The sequence below is a fragment of the Myotis nattereri genome, assembly GCF_964212035.1.
Source record: "Myotis nattereri genome assembly, chromosome: 8".
Taxonomy (NCBI): domain Eukaryota; kingdom Metazoa; phylum Chordata; class Mammalia; order Chiroptera; family Vespertilionidae; genus Myotis; species Myotis nattereri.
Window position 1 is genome coordinate 49,648,427 of NC_138083.1, and position 14,034 is coordinate 49,662,460.

Below are 14,034 nucleotides of genomic sequence, written 5' to 3' on the forward strand. Positions count from 1 at the left end.
AGTTCAATGAGGTCTTAAGGGTGGGTCCTGATCTGATGAGGTGGTGGCCACCTGAAGGCAAGACACAGAGCCCTCACCTAATACTCCCAGCCTCTATAACTGTGAGAAAATAAGGTTTTGTTCTTCAAGTCCTTCCCTCCCCCAACTCTATGGTATTTTGTCATGACAGCCCAAGCGAAGATGGGATTAAATAAAGTTTAAGGTATAGTCCAGTGATAGTGAACCTTTTGAGCTCGGCGTGTCAGCATTTTGAAAAACCCTAATTAATTCTGGTGCCGTGTCACATATAGAAATTTTTTGACATTTGCAACCATAGTAAAACAAAGATTTGTATTTATGATACTTATTTTATATATTTAAATGCCATTTAACAAAGAAAAATCAACCAAAAAAAATGAGTTCACATGTCACCTCTGACATGCGTGTCATAGGTTTGCCATCACTATACTATAGTCACTACAATGGTCTCATTTTGGAAAACAGGAATGTATATATGCATATGCTTTATGTCCTCTGTTTTTTATCTACCCATAACAAACTCAACTTTTCTTCACACTGACCTCTGGGTCGCGATCCACCCACAACGGAATCAGCCAAGCCAATCCTTGCTGTATAGGAGTGTGATCCTCACCATGACCCCCCAAAGGCAAGAACCAAAGTGGCATCCACTCCTAAAATGTAAAAAATGAAAAAGAAATAGAAACACATTAGGGAAGTTTCTAAAAATAAAATATAGTGAGTTTAAATAACTCTTAATTTTAAAAAATCAAAACAAAGTAAAAATACACTTAAGACTTCATTTTAATTCATTAATTTAGCCAAAACAAGGCAAACAAAAATATTAGCTTCACCTTAAAAAGCTAAATATACCATTTTCTTCCTTCAGAACAGCTATTTTCCCTGTGATTTAGAAACAATGTATCTTACAATGCAGATTTCAACCAAAACAGATTTCAAATAAAAAAATTCAGATTTTTGTAATATGCAACTAAGAAACATCTTAGTCAAAAGTCATTTTTGTCTCCAAGAAGAAAAGTCAAAAGGAATATTTTCATATAGTAAACATATAGGCTCAAAATGTATTAGACATCTCACATTCCTTTTCTAACAACTGCTCAGAAGATGGGCAGCTCGCAATGCTCTCACCGAGCTCTGGGCCTCGGCCATCATCTCATGAGATAAGTGAAGCAAGCAAAGAATCGTGCTCTTTGTCACCCCCTTTCCCATGAAGGACATAGCATTTCCTCCACGTTCCACATAAAAGGAAGTGATGACCTGAAAAACAAATGTAAGCAAGTTCATAGCAGCGTTACTCTGAATGGTAAATAAGGCCAAATATATCACTTGCTACTGACATATCTAAATTGAATCCTAACCACGTAAAGTGTACGCAGTATCTCCATTTACAGATTTGAAAATGGTTAAGATGGTAAATTGTCCAACAATTAAAGCAAATATTCCTACATATTTGTTAATAAAAATCTTTAAAACTTACTTGTGCCTGGCACACACAGGTGATGAATAAACAGTAAACAACTATTACTTGAGAGTTGTTATTGCTGTTACAGTCATTGGTTAATTTTACTTACTTCCAGGAGACCTGCTAAGTACTTCCCACAAATTTCGAGCGGCTTTGCAAGAGGAGAATGTGAGCTCCACCCGGGCAGTGCTGTGAGATGAGCCATCCCTCGTAAGGTCCTCTCGAGGGAAGGCAGGCCATAGAAGTGAGGAGCATCCGTGACTCTCAGGCACTGGAGCAGTTTCAGAGCCAGCTGTGTTTGGAAAACGTAAAAAAGTTCCAAGCATTTCCTGGGAACATAAAGGAAGAAAAAAGTCAGCCACAGGACTAGTGTGATGGGCTTAACAGGTAATTGTCTTACTGGTGGTAGAGGATTCCTAACAAATACTATATCAGAAAAGTATGAATTAAGACAAAAGGCAGAAAATATTTCCTCTCAAAAGAAGAGCTAAAAAAAGTATACTTAAAAATATCATCTCGGGTATAAAATGTAAAATACCAGCAATAATTGAAAAATACATAAATGGATAATGGTATTGTCACACCAAAAAAAATGAAAACTTGGAATGAAAATTAAATGCATATTTTAAGTGAGTTTAATTGACATATTCTAAACCTATACTTTTAATCATTCACTATCATTAAAAAATTGAATTTTTAATTGACTAAAATGTATTTTTTTCACAGAAAACTAAAGTTTTTAAAAAAGGAGCCCTAGCCAGTTTTGCTCAGTTGATAGAGCACTGGCCTGTGGACTCAAGGGTCCTGGGTTGGACTCCAGTCAGGGGCACATGCCCGGGTTGTGGGCTCAATCCCCAGTAGGGGGCATGCAGGGGGCAGCCAATCAATGATTCTCTCGCATCATTGATGTTTCTATCTCTCGGTCTCTCTCTCCCTTCCTCTCTGAAATCAATAAAAATATATTTTAAAAAAATAAAATATAAGAAAGGTTTGCCCTTGCTGGTTTTGCTCAGTGGATAGAACATCCACCTATATTCCAAAGGGTCCTGGGTTTGATATCAGTCAAGGGCACGTACCTTGGCTGCAGGCTCCTCCCTGGCCTGGGCCCTGGTCAGGGCTTGTGCAGCAGGCAACCAATTGATGTGCTTCTCTCATCAATATTTCTCTCTGTCTTTCCCTCTCTCTTCCACTCTCTCTAAATATCAATGGAAAAATATCCTCAGCTGAGGATAAAAAGAAAAAATGTTTTTAGCCCTGGCCAGTTTGACTCATTGGTTAGAGCGTTAGCCCATGGACTGAAGGGTCTCGGGTTGCATTTCTAGTCAAGGGCACATACCTGGGTTGCAGGCTCCATCACTGGACTCGGTCGGGACATGTGCAGGAGACAACAAATCAATTTGAGAGATGTCTGTCTGTCTCACATACTCTCTCTCTCCCTTTCTCCCCTCCACCCTTCCTTTCAACTCTCTGAAAATCAATGGAAAAGTATCCTCAGGTAAGGATTTTTTAAAAAATACTAAAAAGATAGGAAACATTCTCAATACCTCAGAAGGCCCCAGATGTCCCTCTCTAGTAAAATTTGTATTGACTTGTGTTTTAATTCATTAATCTTCTCTTTTACTATGTCTAGTCTACTGTTAAACCCATTCAGTGAAGTCATTATTTTAGAAATTGTAATTCTTGGTTGTAGAATTTGTATTTGGTTTTTTTAGTCTCCATCTCTCCATATTTTTATTAATCTTGCCCAGATGTTCCTCTAATAATTATTATGCTTATTTAAAATAATATTATTTATAATGGTAGCTTTAAAGTTCTCATTTTTGACATCTACAGATGTGTTTCTAATGACTTTTTTCTCCTAATTATGGGAGACATTTTTCTGTGCCATCACAATTCACTTCATTTGTGATTATATATCAAACATTTGTATAAAAGAGCTAGTAAAAGTGAAGTACATAATAATTTCTCATAGTAATGGCCTGCCCTTTGATCACAAGACTTACTACCATTAAGTCTATAATAATAATAAAATGAGTTAGGGGCTGATCTTTTGGATTTAACCAGGTGTTAAGTTGAATCAGGGCTGCTTTAACACCTTAGTTTGTATAAAATGTCATGTGTGTGGGATCAGGCCTTTCCCTCCAGCAGAGCCTTGGGATTTAAGCACAGGAAGACCTCATCAAAGTAAAATCTGTATGCATCAAAGGACATTATCAAGAGAGTGAAAAGACGACCCACAGAATTGGAGAAAAATTTGCAACATATATTTGATAAGGGATTAATGTCCAGAATATATAAAGACAACTCAACAACAACAAAACAATTCAAAAACAGAGAAAGGACTTGAATAGATGCTTCTCCAAAGATAAAACAGTAACAAGTGTTGGTAAGGATGTAGAGAAATGACAACACTCATGCACTGGAGGGAATGCAAAGTGGATTAACTGCTGTGGTAAATAGCTTGGCTCTTCCCCAAAAAGTTAAACATAGATTTATCACAAATAGCAGTCCTAGATATACTCTTGAGAATCAAAACATGTTTGCACACAAACTTGTATATGAATTTCATAGCAGCACTATCTAAAATCCTCAAGGTGGAAACAACTCATTTGTTTACCAACAGATAAATGGATAACCATAATGGTATGTCTATACGTGGACTATTATTCAGTCATAGGGAGAAATAAACACTGACATGTGCTATAAAATGGATGGTCCTTGAAAAGACGATGTTAAGTGGAAGAAGTCAGACACAAACGGCCACATGCTGTTTGATTCCATTTGTATAAAATGTTCAGAGCAGTCAAATCCATATACAAAAGAACATTAATCGTTGCCATGGTCTTGGGTAAGGCATGATTGGGAAGGGGCTGCTTAATGTGTACAGGGCTTCTTTGGGGGGAGGAGGGGAGGTAATAAAATGTTCTGGAATTAACTATAGTGATAGTTCACAACATTGTGAATATACAAAAAGCCATTAACTGTATACATTTAAATGATCATAATAAATAGTAAAATTTACCTAATTTTAAAAATAAAAAAAGGAAGTCAGAACCAGAGACAGACATTTGAAAATCGTTAATGCAAAAATATTCATAAAGTCATACAAATGGATATGACCACTCAGGTTGATGTGTCAAGAATTAAAAGAGGACCAAGAACTAAAACGTAGAGAACAAAACATTCTCCATGTGAAACTGCAATCAGGCTGCAACAGAGATTCAGCTGAAATGAAAACAGACCAACACAATGATTACTGAAGTCTTCCCTTCTCTTAACTTGAAGCAAATGAAAAACCAACTCTTTGGAAATCAAAAGAGAATTCAGTTCTCTATCCACGTCCTCTAACCTTCAATGACACAAAAGTACCTGTCAGTAACTGCCCCGAAACTGAGCAGCAGGGTGTTGTAAAGAGCCATCAGTTCCTTCTGGAGCTGTTGCCTGACAGCCGTCCGGAAGTCATCTGTCTCTTCTCGGGCCTGTGACTCTGTCAGAACCAGCAGGTCTAACAAAGGGTTTGGACTCTGAAAAATGAAATTGGTAAAGAATACAGTTACTCTCTAGCTGAGCTGTGTGTTGTTTCCTATGGAGGTTTTTGTTGCTCATCATGTTCTGGGTTAATTGAGAATTGTGTTACCTAACCAGCAGGTGTGGGTCTCTAGACCTCCTGTAGATGGTCTACACTCAAAGGATGCTTCATATGTCATCTCAACAAAAGGAAAGCATATCTATTCCAGAAAACTGAGGAAAATACAGAGAAGCATAATGAGAGAAACAAACACCACCCACAATCATATCTCACTGGGAAAGCAGCTTTTAGCATCCTGGTACACACTCCTCTTTTTGCGTGTGTGAGTATAAATAAAATTATAAATCTGTATTTTTATTTTTTTTTGTAGGCTGGGAGATAAGTGAATAGAGTCAGATTTTTCTACCCATTCATTCATCCTAGCCTGTATAAATCTGTATTTTTAACAAAACTGAGGTCAAGTGAAAAAATTCACTATTTAACCATTTCCTTACTTCGTTACTATTATTTCTTCAAAAACATTTTAATATCTGGCATTTTTCAACCACGATGATTTACTACACTGGTCACTGAACAGTTAGTGACTGATAATTTCACTGGATGGTATCGTGGGCTCAATTCTAATCGTGTCCTATCTACAAACTCTAATCAATGAAATAACTGAATCAGAAGATTATAATAGCTTAATGCTTTTGATGAACATTGCCAAACTGTCCCTACAGCAAGTGTACTGATACACACAACCCCCATGGTGTGAGAAGGCACAGCATCCCAGCCAGTGCTGATATCACTACTGTTGTAATCTTTGCCAACTTCCTAGGCTAATACACAAATAAAACTAATGCTATTTAAACATTTTCCTGTTTTCCATTTTTTTAAAAGTAACTAAAGAAATATAATAGAACTTCTAATGATATTAAGAGAATGGAAAATATTACATTGACCCCCAGCATTAACTGATATACAGAGTATTTATCAAACATCTATAATGTCACAGTGTACTAAAAAGAAATAAAATAAGATTCATTTAACTTTTTGATTAAAGTAGAAAACTTGTATTTTCTTCTTTTACACATGGGCAAACAGAGGTTTATAAAGAGGTCAAGTAATTTGTCCAAAGTGATAAGAATTAGCAGAACAAGAATTGAATCTCAGAACCTTTTTACTGCAAAGGTAGTTAATATTTTGTTCCCAGCATTATGTCAATCAACAGTGCATATACAACGTACAAAGAGAGATAAAGTCAAAATGTAATTACTGCTGTTCTAAAATCCTTCACTTAAAGAACTCAATTCAAAAATAACCACATTCTCTTCAGGAATAAGAAATGAAGAAAATTCTAAGTTGTTTACATATGCAGCGTGTAGAGCAGTGATGGCGAAACTTTTGAGCTCGGCATGTCAGCATTTTGAAAAACCCTAACTTAACTCTGGTGCCGTGTCACATATAGAAATTTTTTGATATTTGCAACCGTAGTTAAACAAAGATTTATATTTTTGATATTTATTTTATATATTTAAATGCCGTTTAACGAAGAAAAATCAACCAAAAAAATGAGTTCATGTGTCACCTCCAACACGCGTGTCATAGGATCGCCATCACTGGTGTAGAGTATACTTCAATCAGGTACACACAACTGCAAATAATATAACTGAGAGCCTTTGGAAAGAACTGGGCAGAGACGTTTTGCTTTTAATTTACTGTTTCACACCTAAGCAGTTTTTTCTACCACTTGTTCCTTTCATCTTGAGCAAGAACTGCCTCATTTGGATCCAGTAAAAGTACATGAAACATAACTATAACTTCATGTTTCATCTATAATAATAATAGCATAATATGCAAATTGACTGAATGACCAAACAGCAGAATGACCATCCATACGACCTTCCAGACCACCATGCTATGACACGCACTGGTGCCAGGCCAGCCAAGGCGGGTGCAATGCAATTGGGGGGGGGGGGGGCCACCATCGCCCTATGAGCGCCCTGCAGAGGGAGGCCCAGGCCACCGGCTGGCAGAGCAATTGATCAATAGGGGAGCTCCATGATCACCCCAAAGAGGGAGGCCCAGAACACTGCCTGGTGGGCTGCAGCGGGTGGGTGGGGCCTCCCTCTGCAGGCGGGGGGGGGGGGGGGGGGAGTCCATGGCAGAGCCCTGGTCGGGTGAGCAGGGCTTACCTCTTTGGGGCGATTAATCGTAGGGCTCCCAGACTGTGAGAGGGCGCAGGCCAGGCTGAGGGACACCCCCCCCACCCCCCGCCAGAGTGCACAAATTTCTTGTACCGGGTCTCTAGTATATGAATAAAACAATCAAGATTTGCATTTGATAAAATCATAAAAATAAATATATATTCTATAGTATTCTTAGCCCCACATAACCAAAGGCAGACTTAGACCCACAGTGCCTCCAACTCCCATACACACTGACAAAATGAACGAGTTATTTTAATGCAAAATCCATCTTAGTAAAATATAACCTTATATGACTATACTGATACAGTATGTATAACCTAAAATTAAGATTCCTCCAAAGAATCTCATTCTACTTATAACTTGTGTTTACTAGTAAACTGCTGATACTTTTCCCCTTTATAACCTATCTTGGATTCACATGTTAACTTTGAGATTCAGTGAACCTCAGCAGCATCACTTGTAAAATATAGGGTGAATTACTACTCCTAAGCACAAAAGAGAGCAGAATAGATGTTTCTACCTAGTAACCTCAAGTGCTTAATCCTACCTGAAGGTTTTGTCATTAGACATTAGTAGTCAATCCTAATTTTAAACCAACTACTTGGGTCATTGTTGTGGCACTGCTAACCTCCAAAAGGTAACAATTTCTGTAATGATGGTTCATTTTCTTTAAGCACACAGTTTCCATCCATCATATCCAATTTTCCACCCATCAGCAAACTACAACAGTAGAATGTGCAATGCCCCCCCATGAACTCTGAATGCACATGTGCCTGTGAAAGTGGCTAAAAGAAAGACATACACAGTGTAGTTCTGAATAGCCACCCCCAAATAAATTATGGTCCCACTTTTACAAACTTCCACCAAAAACTCATTCTGTCAAGAAAGGTGTTCAAACTCACCACTTCTAGGCTCTTTTATATATTAACAAAGTATCATTATATGAAAATATAGATTAGTGGAGCAACAAATTCCTAAAGTGCCTTAGAATTAAAATGTTTGTAATAGCCCTCACCAGTTTGGCTCAGTAGATAGAGCATTGGCCCGTGGACTTGAAGGGTACCTACTAGGTTCGATTTCAGTCAAAGGTACATACCTCGGTTGCATGCTCGATCCCCAGCCCTGGTCACAGCATGTGCAGGAGGCAACCAATCGATGTGTCTCTCTCACATCAACGTTTCACTCTCTCTGTCTTTCCCTCTCCCTTCCACTCTAAAATATATGTGTCTTATAATGTCTACTATCCTCTTTATCAGTTTAGGCCCTCTTTTCTAATTTTTATGTGGGGGTTTACTTGTGTGATTACTTGCAAAAAGGTTTATTTTTGCAGGGTTAAGTAAATTCATATGGTGTTGGGGGAAAAAAAACACACATAAAGCAACAGTACATAGTGAGCTAGCTTTTTGGCAAGTTTTCCTTAGGATAAACTTACATTAAAGCCTGAGCACCTTTGCACTCACTCTTCCCACCTTCTGTCCTTCACATACCCTCACTGCCTCTATCTGGCTTGGCTCCCTGTCTCTCACATCCCTATTTGCACTCCCCCAACCCCAAGATCCCACTTGAAAATACAGCTGCAGCAGAAAACTCCAAGAGAATAGGTTTTATAAACAGCAAGACTTAAAAGTCCCATTCATCTAATGTAGACTTCTAATTTAATACAACTGGTCACAACCACATCAAAAAGGCCATGTTTCTATGAGCCCTCTAATACAACATGAGTAGCACTTCACTTAGCAAGGCTCTATAAATATTTTACTTTTCCATAATATAGTATTAATGATTTTCAAATAAATCACTTGTCGCACCTAAAACCCAAATTCCTTAACAACACTTACAGGTCTAAGAAGTAATTCTAGAAGCCAGTTTAGAAGTTCCACTAATGAATTTTTTCTTTGTTCCTTCAATAACTTATTTAAAAAATGTATGATATCTATTAGCAGTTTCTCATCTTCAATGCAAGCAGGAAGCACTTGTAAAAACCTATAACAAAGAAGACAATAATTATGGTTTCTAGCTCTTAAAGTGGTGTTGATAAATATTTAGCAATCCAGCTGAGAAGTGGCATGCTGATTTGTTGTGTTTGCCCATTTCCATAGTGTAAATACCCCCATGGCCAACTGCAAGCCACAGTGTGACACAGATCTGTGGAGACATGCACAGCAGCCTTTCTCTATCATAGATGTAATAGGTACAAATAAACTCGAGCAGAGATAATAGTAGTGAAGTGTTATAAAATAACACTTGGGAAGTAATAACTTTTGTATAATCATTACCTTTATTTTCATTAACATATTTAATTCTAAGTTTACATAATTTATGTTAAAGAGGGCCTCTCTTTAAACCAACTAAATTGCAAGACTCCAGACAATGTAAGCATCGGCTCTCACAAGGCAGTACTGGCTGGCTCCAGCATGCCACCAGAAAAGCAAACTAAATCGTGACAGCTGATCTAAATAAAGGAGTTAGCAAACTTCATGTTTAATGAGAAAGTTACCCATGTTCTACTTGAGCAGTGGTTCTCAACCTTGGCTGCATATTAGAATCACCTGGGAATCTTTTTAAAATCCTGATTTCTGGGCCTCATCCTCCAGAAATTCTGTTTCTTTGTTATGGGGAGGGGCCACAACATTAGTAACAAAGAAACAGCATTTCTGGAGGATGAGGCCCAGAAATCAGGATTTTAAAGATTCCCAGGTGATTCTAATGTGCAGTCAAGGTTGAGAACCACTGTACTAGAGTCACATGGGCTAAAATGTAAAACTGCTGCCAATCACTGCTTCTCAGTCTTGTTGCAACCATCTGCTGCCAGTTAAACATGCTATATTGACAAGCTAGCAGCCGTGGGCAAACTACGGCCCGCGGGCCAGATCCGGCCTGTTTGAAATGAATAAAACTAAAAAAAAAAAAAAAGACCATACCCGTAATGATGTTTACTTTGAATTTATATTAGTTCACACAAACACTCCATCCATGCTTTTGTTCCGGCCCTCCGGTCCAGTTTAAGAACCCATTGTGGTCCTTGAGTCAAAAAGTTTACCCACCCCTGAGCTAGAGCCTTTCCCATAGCTACTAATGGACTTGCACATTGGGCAATCAACTTCATGATATTCACAATAAAAAGAAAAATTAGATCATATACTTATGGGCGGGGGGAAGAAAGGGCAAAACAAAATAAAACAGCCTGCTACAAGAGTACCAAACCTATTCACCAATCCACCGATGTCCTTGAGTTACTTATAATATGGGCAGGAATAAACATTCTGTTTGTTCATTCATGTCTTAGCCTAGTCATTTACTTTTATAAGATAACAAAATTGCCCATGATAAGGATATTTTTTAAATTGTTGTAAGTTTATTAGTAATTCCTTCTAAAATTCAGTGATTCAGTTATATTTTTTTTTCTCTTTTGCTGTTATTAGATACTTATTGCAGATGACAAAAATCCTGAGGTTTTTCTTTCTATAAAAGCATTTCTCTCATAATACATGCTCTTATCTTCAAAGGTATGGAGATGGACCCAAACACAATTCAGTCCAGGTCTCTGCACCGGGTAGACTTGAGGTTACACTGACCTGTTTAGTGCGGTATGCCAAGCCAAGAACTTCAAGGCAGCCCCACATGGGCTAGTACCCCCCTTGAAAGACAATCTGTCATTCAGAAAGTAAAAACTCATGCTGGTGACAGCAGCCCTCACTTCTCTATGGGCGGCAGCCTGAACAACAGCATGGAGACAGTCCTGCAGGCCACTGGCTGTGTTTGTCACCTTCAGAGTAAGGGTGTCCTCTGAGGATAAGTTCAGTGTGTCTAAGAATCTATACAAATTGAAAAAAGAAAGAGTGACATAAAGCTATTGAAATAAAAGCTCACTTTTATTATAAACTCTTACCAAAAAATTGTTTTCTTTTCATTTTCTTTTAATTAAAGGTTGACTCACAGCCCAAAGAAAATATGGTGTGTATCTGCCAATATTAGGCTTTTATACTAGTATCCTAAGTACAGTATTTACATTGACGTTTTCCTGCTTACACAACCATAAAGTAATTTTCACTCAAATAAGAAAGAACTGACAGATTAGAACAGTAATATATTCAGAAGCAATTATCATCATCATCACAGTCATGACAACACTCTTACATATAGTTACTGACCTTTTACTTTGATCCGGAGCACTTTTCCTAGTGATTTACATCAATTAACTAAAACAAATTCTGCATAATCTCTAAAACAGCATAGGTGCTCTTTCTTTTCCCTTGTGTGATAGTTTTTAAAAAGTAATAAACAATGTAATTTAATCTTTAAAATACAGTAAAAATTATAATCTTCAGTGCAAAAGCAGGAGCAGATGACAGTAAGTTAAAAAAAAAACAACACCTACTTAATCAAAAGGAAAAATAAAACCTAACTAATTAGGTAAATGTAAATACTTTTTCAACTAAATGTAACAGCTTACTCTTGGATTTTCGTTTCAGAGTTCATTTGCTTCAACAGATTCTCAGTCCCATGATACCAGGAGAGGTTCCAAGCTATTCGAAGCATATCGGAGACTGGCTTCAGGGCCAAACACTCAGCAGATAACGGCAACACTATGGAGTAAGGACTCACAGCATGGTGGCCAAGTACATGTACCGGTAGGTGATACCTAAAAAAATGTATACAAATAATTAAAATATTTTAAGCTCTAATGCCTCTCAAAAGAATGAGCCACAAACAAGGGCTAGTTCTGTGCCTCCCATTCTACAGCAACCCAGAGATCAGTTTCCAATTATTCTTTTACCTCTTCTAACCTCCCAAAGCCATTATATTAAACTCTTTCCTGTGGACTTACCATATTCCATATTGTATCAGCCTTGTTTGCAGATATAACTAATGCCCCTTGAAACTAAGCCCTATGGCTACAGCGAGCCATACATAACAGGTGTTCAACTAAACATGAATGCCTACTTTATGTAAAACACTGTATAGTATCTACCATTTATTCAGTTATGTGCCATGGCGATGTAATACCCATTTTACAGATATTTAAAATGATCACCATGACCACTAACGGACAGAATCACAGCCTGACAGAATTATGTTTTCACTTGCGAACATAATTGCAACACCAATACACTTAATCATTGTGTGTCACCAAGAGAACCCAGAAATATTTTTAGATCTAAAAACAGATTCACAGCCATATACATCTCTTAAACCAATCAATGTTAACTGACCATGTTTAACAGGACAGCAATGCCTAGCACGTTCAAATGTTAAAGAATAATTTTGCTAATAAAACATATCCCAAATCCCTAATTCATGTATTTATGACTAATGTTAGATAAATACAATCAGGTAAGATTTCTACAGGGAAATTTTGTGTGCTTTTTCATTTCATGCATCTCAATAAAAGAGGCTAAGGTAGAGTTCTCTATATAGAAATAAGATTGATAATTTAAATAGAAATAATGCTTTTTAAAAATTGGAATTTTCCACAAAAGTAACCAGGGCTCCTTAGAGAAATGGCTAATGCTAGGACTGAGACAGGGAAATCGAAGGTGAACCTGGGACATCTCTTTGTGCCAGAAAGAAGAAAGTAATAAAGACTCATGGGGCTAAGTGGAAAGGACCCAGAACAGGAGCCTACTTGATAGGACTGGTACTAAAGGAAAAGAGGTGAGGCTGTCAATCAAAGGACAATCCTTTAATAGTTAGAACATGAACTGCAAATTAAACCTAAGGAAGGTAGAAGGAAGAAAATGATAAAAAGCAAAGGGTACTACATCATGACCAGTTTTAGAAACCACTACACATCTACCAGATGGGCAATGATTTTAAAAATAACGTTACTATGAGTAAAGGAATAACAAAGCCCTTTTTTTTCCCAGTGGACAAATATGGTCTTAAGCAAACTCTCCGGCTCCTGACAAACAGACAACCAAAAAGATGTAGAATGTCAACAATCTTACTAAGTTGCTCTGCAGAGAGTGAGGATGACTCCCTGCATCGGTACTGGAAGATGTGGGATAGCGGGAAGCCACAGTTCTGAGCACCCGAGTGCTGTAGCTCAGTGACATGCTGTGGGGACCTGGAGAGCAGGCCTGGGCACACTGACCAGAGATCATCTTTTCTAGTGGGACACGGGGCTTCTATGCCAAGACAGCTCCCAGCACCACACATGTCATCTCATTCTAAGTATGACCTACTGTAGTTGTGTATTTTATTATTTAGCCAAACCTGAAGACCATGAAGAGTGGGTGATGTCTACAATCAAGACATTTTACTACTAAGAATGTGTCCAAGAGGAATTCTTGCACAAATATATCAGGAGACATATACAATACTGTTTAGAGGAGTGTATACTGCAGCAAAAACACAGGATCAACCCAAATACTCTCTGACAGGAAAAGGAACAAACTGTACTAGTCTAACAACAGAATATTATACGACAGTGAAAATTAGACTACATGTAATATATCTACCAAGCTATGAAATGGTATTTTTAAATTAATAAGCTTTGTTAAGATACAATTTACTTACCTCTAAAATACACAATTTTAAGTATACAGCCCGATGGATTTTTTTATATGTATTCATGTGTAACGACCACCCAGAATAAATACAGAACATATCCATCATCTCAAAAAGTTTATTTTTCTCCTTTTCTTGTAAATTAACTACTCTCCTTACCCTCTTCCAAGAGGTAACTACTGTTCTGACTTCTCTCACCATAGGTCAACTTTACCTGTTGAAGAACTTTAAGTAAATGGAATCTATAATATATGCCCTTTTGTGGTTTCTTTCACTCAACATTAGGTCTATGAGACTCACGTTGTTGTGTGAAGAATAGTTTC

The 14,034-nt window shown here is 37.6% G+C and overlaps 1 protein-coding gene across 1 annotated transcript in view; it reads right to left on the reverse strand.

The window, feature by feature from the left end:
* Nucleotides 1-14,034, reverse strand: part of RTTN (rotatin) — a 112,846-nt gene that overhangs the window by 51,461 nt on the left and 47,351 nt on the right. Inside the window, exons 24-30 of the mRNA XM_081098054.1 lie at nt 11,655-11,843; nt 10,777-11,016; nt 9,040-9,184; nt 4,850-5,004; nt 1,590-1,809; nt 1,147-1,275; nt 561-671 (exon numbers count right to left, since the gene is read on the reverse strand). Coding sequence (XP_080954180.1) covers nt 561-671; nt 1,147-1,275; nt 1,590-1,809; nt 4,850-5,004; nt 9,040-9,184; nt 10,777-11,016; nt 11,655-11,843 — 1,189 coding nt within the window. The remainder of the gene's footprint in view (nt 1-560; nt 672-1,146; nt 1,276-1,589; nt 1,810-4,849; nt 5,005-9,039; nt 9,185-10,776; nt 11,017-11,654; nt 11,844-14,034) is intronic.